General features: G+C 68.1%; 1 protein-coding gene across 1 annotated transcript in view; it reads left to right on the top strand.

The window, feature by feature from the left end:
• PPP1R9B (protein phosphatase 1, regulatory subunit 9B) overlaps positions 1-476 on the top strand; it is a 16,200-nt gene that overhangs the window by 1,273 nt on the left and 14,451 nt on the right. Inside the window, 1 exon segment of the mRNA XM_010843154.1 lies at positions 9-475. Within this exon segment, the coding sequence (XP_010841456.1) occupies positions 9-475 (467 nt within the window).

Raw genomic sequence — 476 nt, 5'->3', positions numbered from 1 at the left:
CCCGGGAGGTGCGCAAGATTAAGCCGGTGGAGGTGGAGGAGAGCGGGGAGTCGGAGGCCGAGGCAGCGCCCACAGAGGTGATCCAGGCGGAGGTGACAGTCCACGCGGCCCTGGAGAATGGCAGCGCCTTGGCAACCACCGCTAGCCCGGTGCCTGAGGAGCAGAAGGCTCAGGCGGCTCCCGAGGAGGAGGCGGCGACCGTGGCGGTGCCTGAAAAGGGGGTGGGCAATGGCCGGGCCCCGGACGTGGCCCCCGAGGACGTAGACGAGTCCAAAAAGGAGGACTTCTCGGAGGCGGACTTGGTGGACGTGAGCGCCTACAGTGGGCTGGGGGAGGACTCTGGGGGCAGTGCCCTGGAGGAGGACGACGAAGAAGAGGAGGAGGGGGAGCCCCCGTACGAGCCCGAGTCGGGGTGCGTGGAGATCCCAGGGCTTTCGGAAGAAGAGGACCCGGCCCCGAGCCGAAAGATCCATTTC

The sequence above is a fragment of the Bison bison genome, unplaced genomic scaffold (assembly GCF_000754665.1).
Source record: "Bison bison bison isolate TAMUID 2011002044 unplaced genomic scaffold, Bison_UMD1.0 scf7180017864180, whole genome shotgun sequence".
NCBI lineage: Eukaryota > Metazoa > Chordata > Mammalia > Artiodactyla > Bovidae > Bison > Bison bison.
The sequence above is the reverse complement of the archived record's forward strand: the minus strand, read 5'-3'. Positions and strand labels throughout refer to the sequence as shown.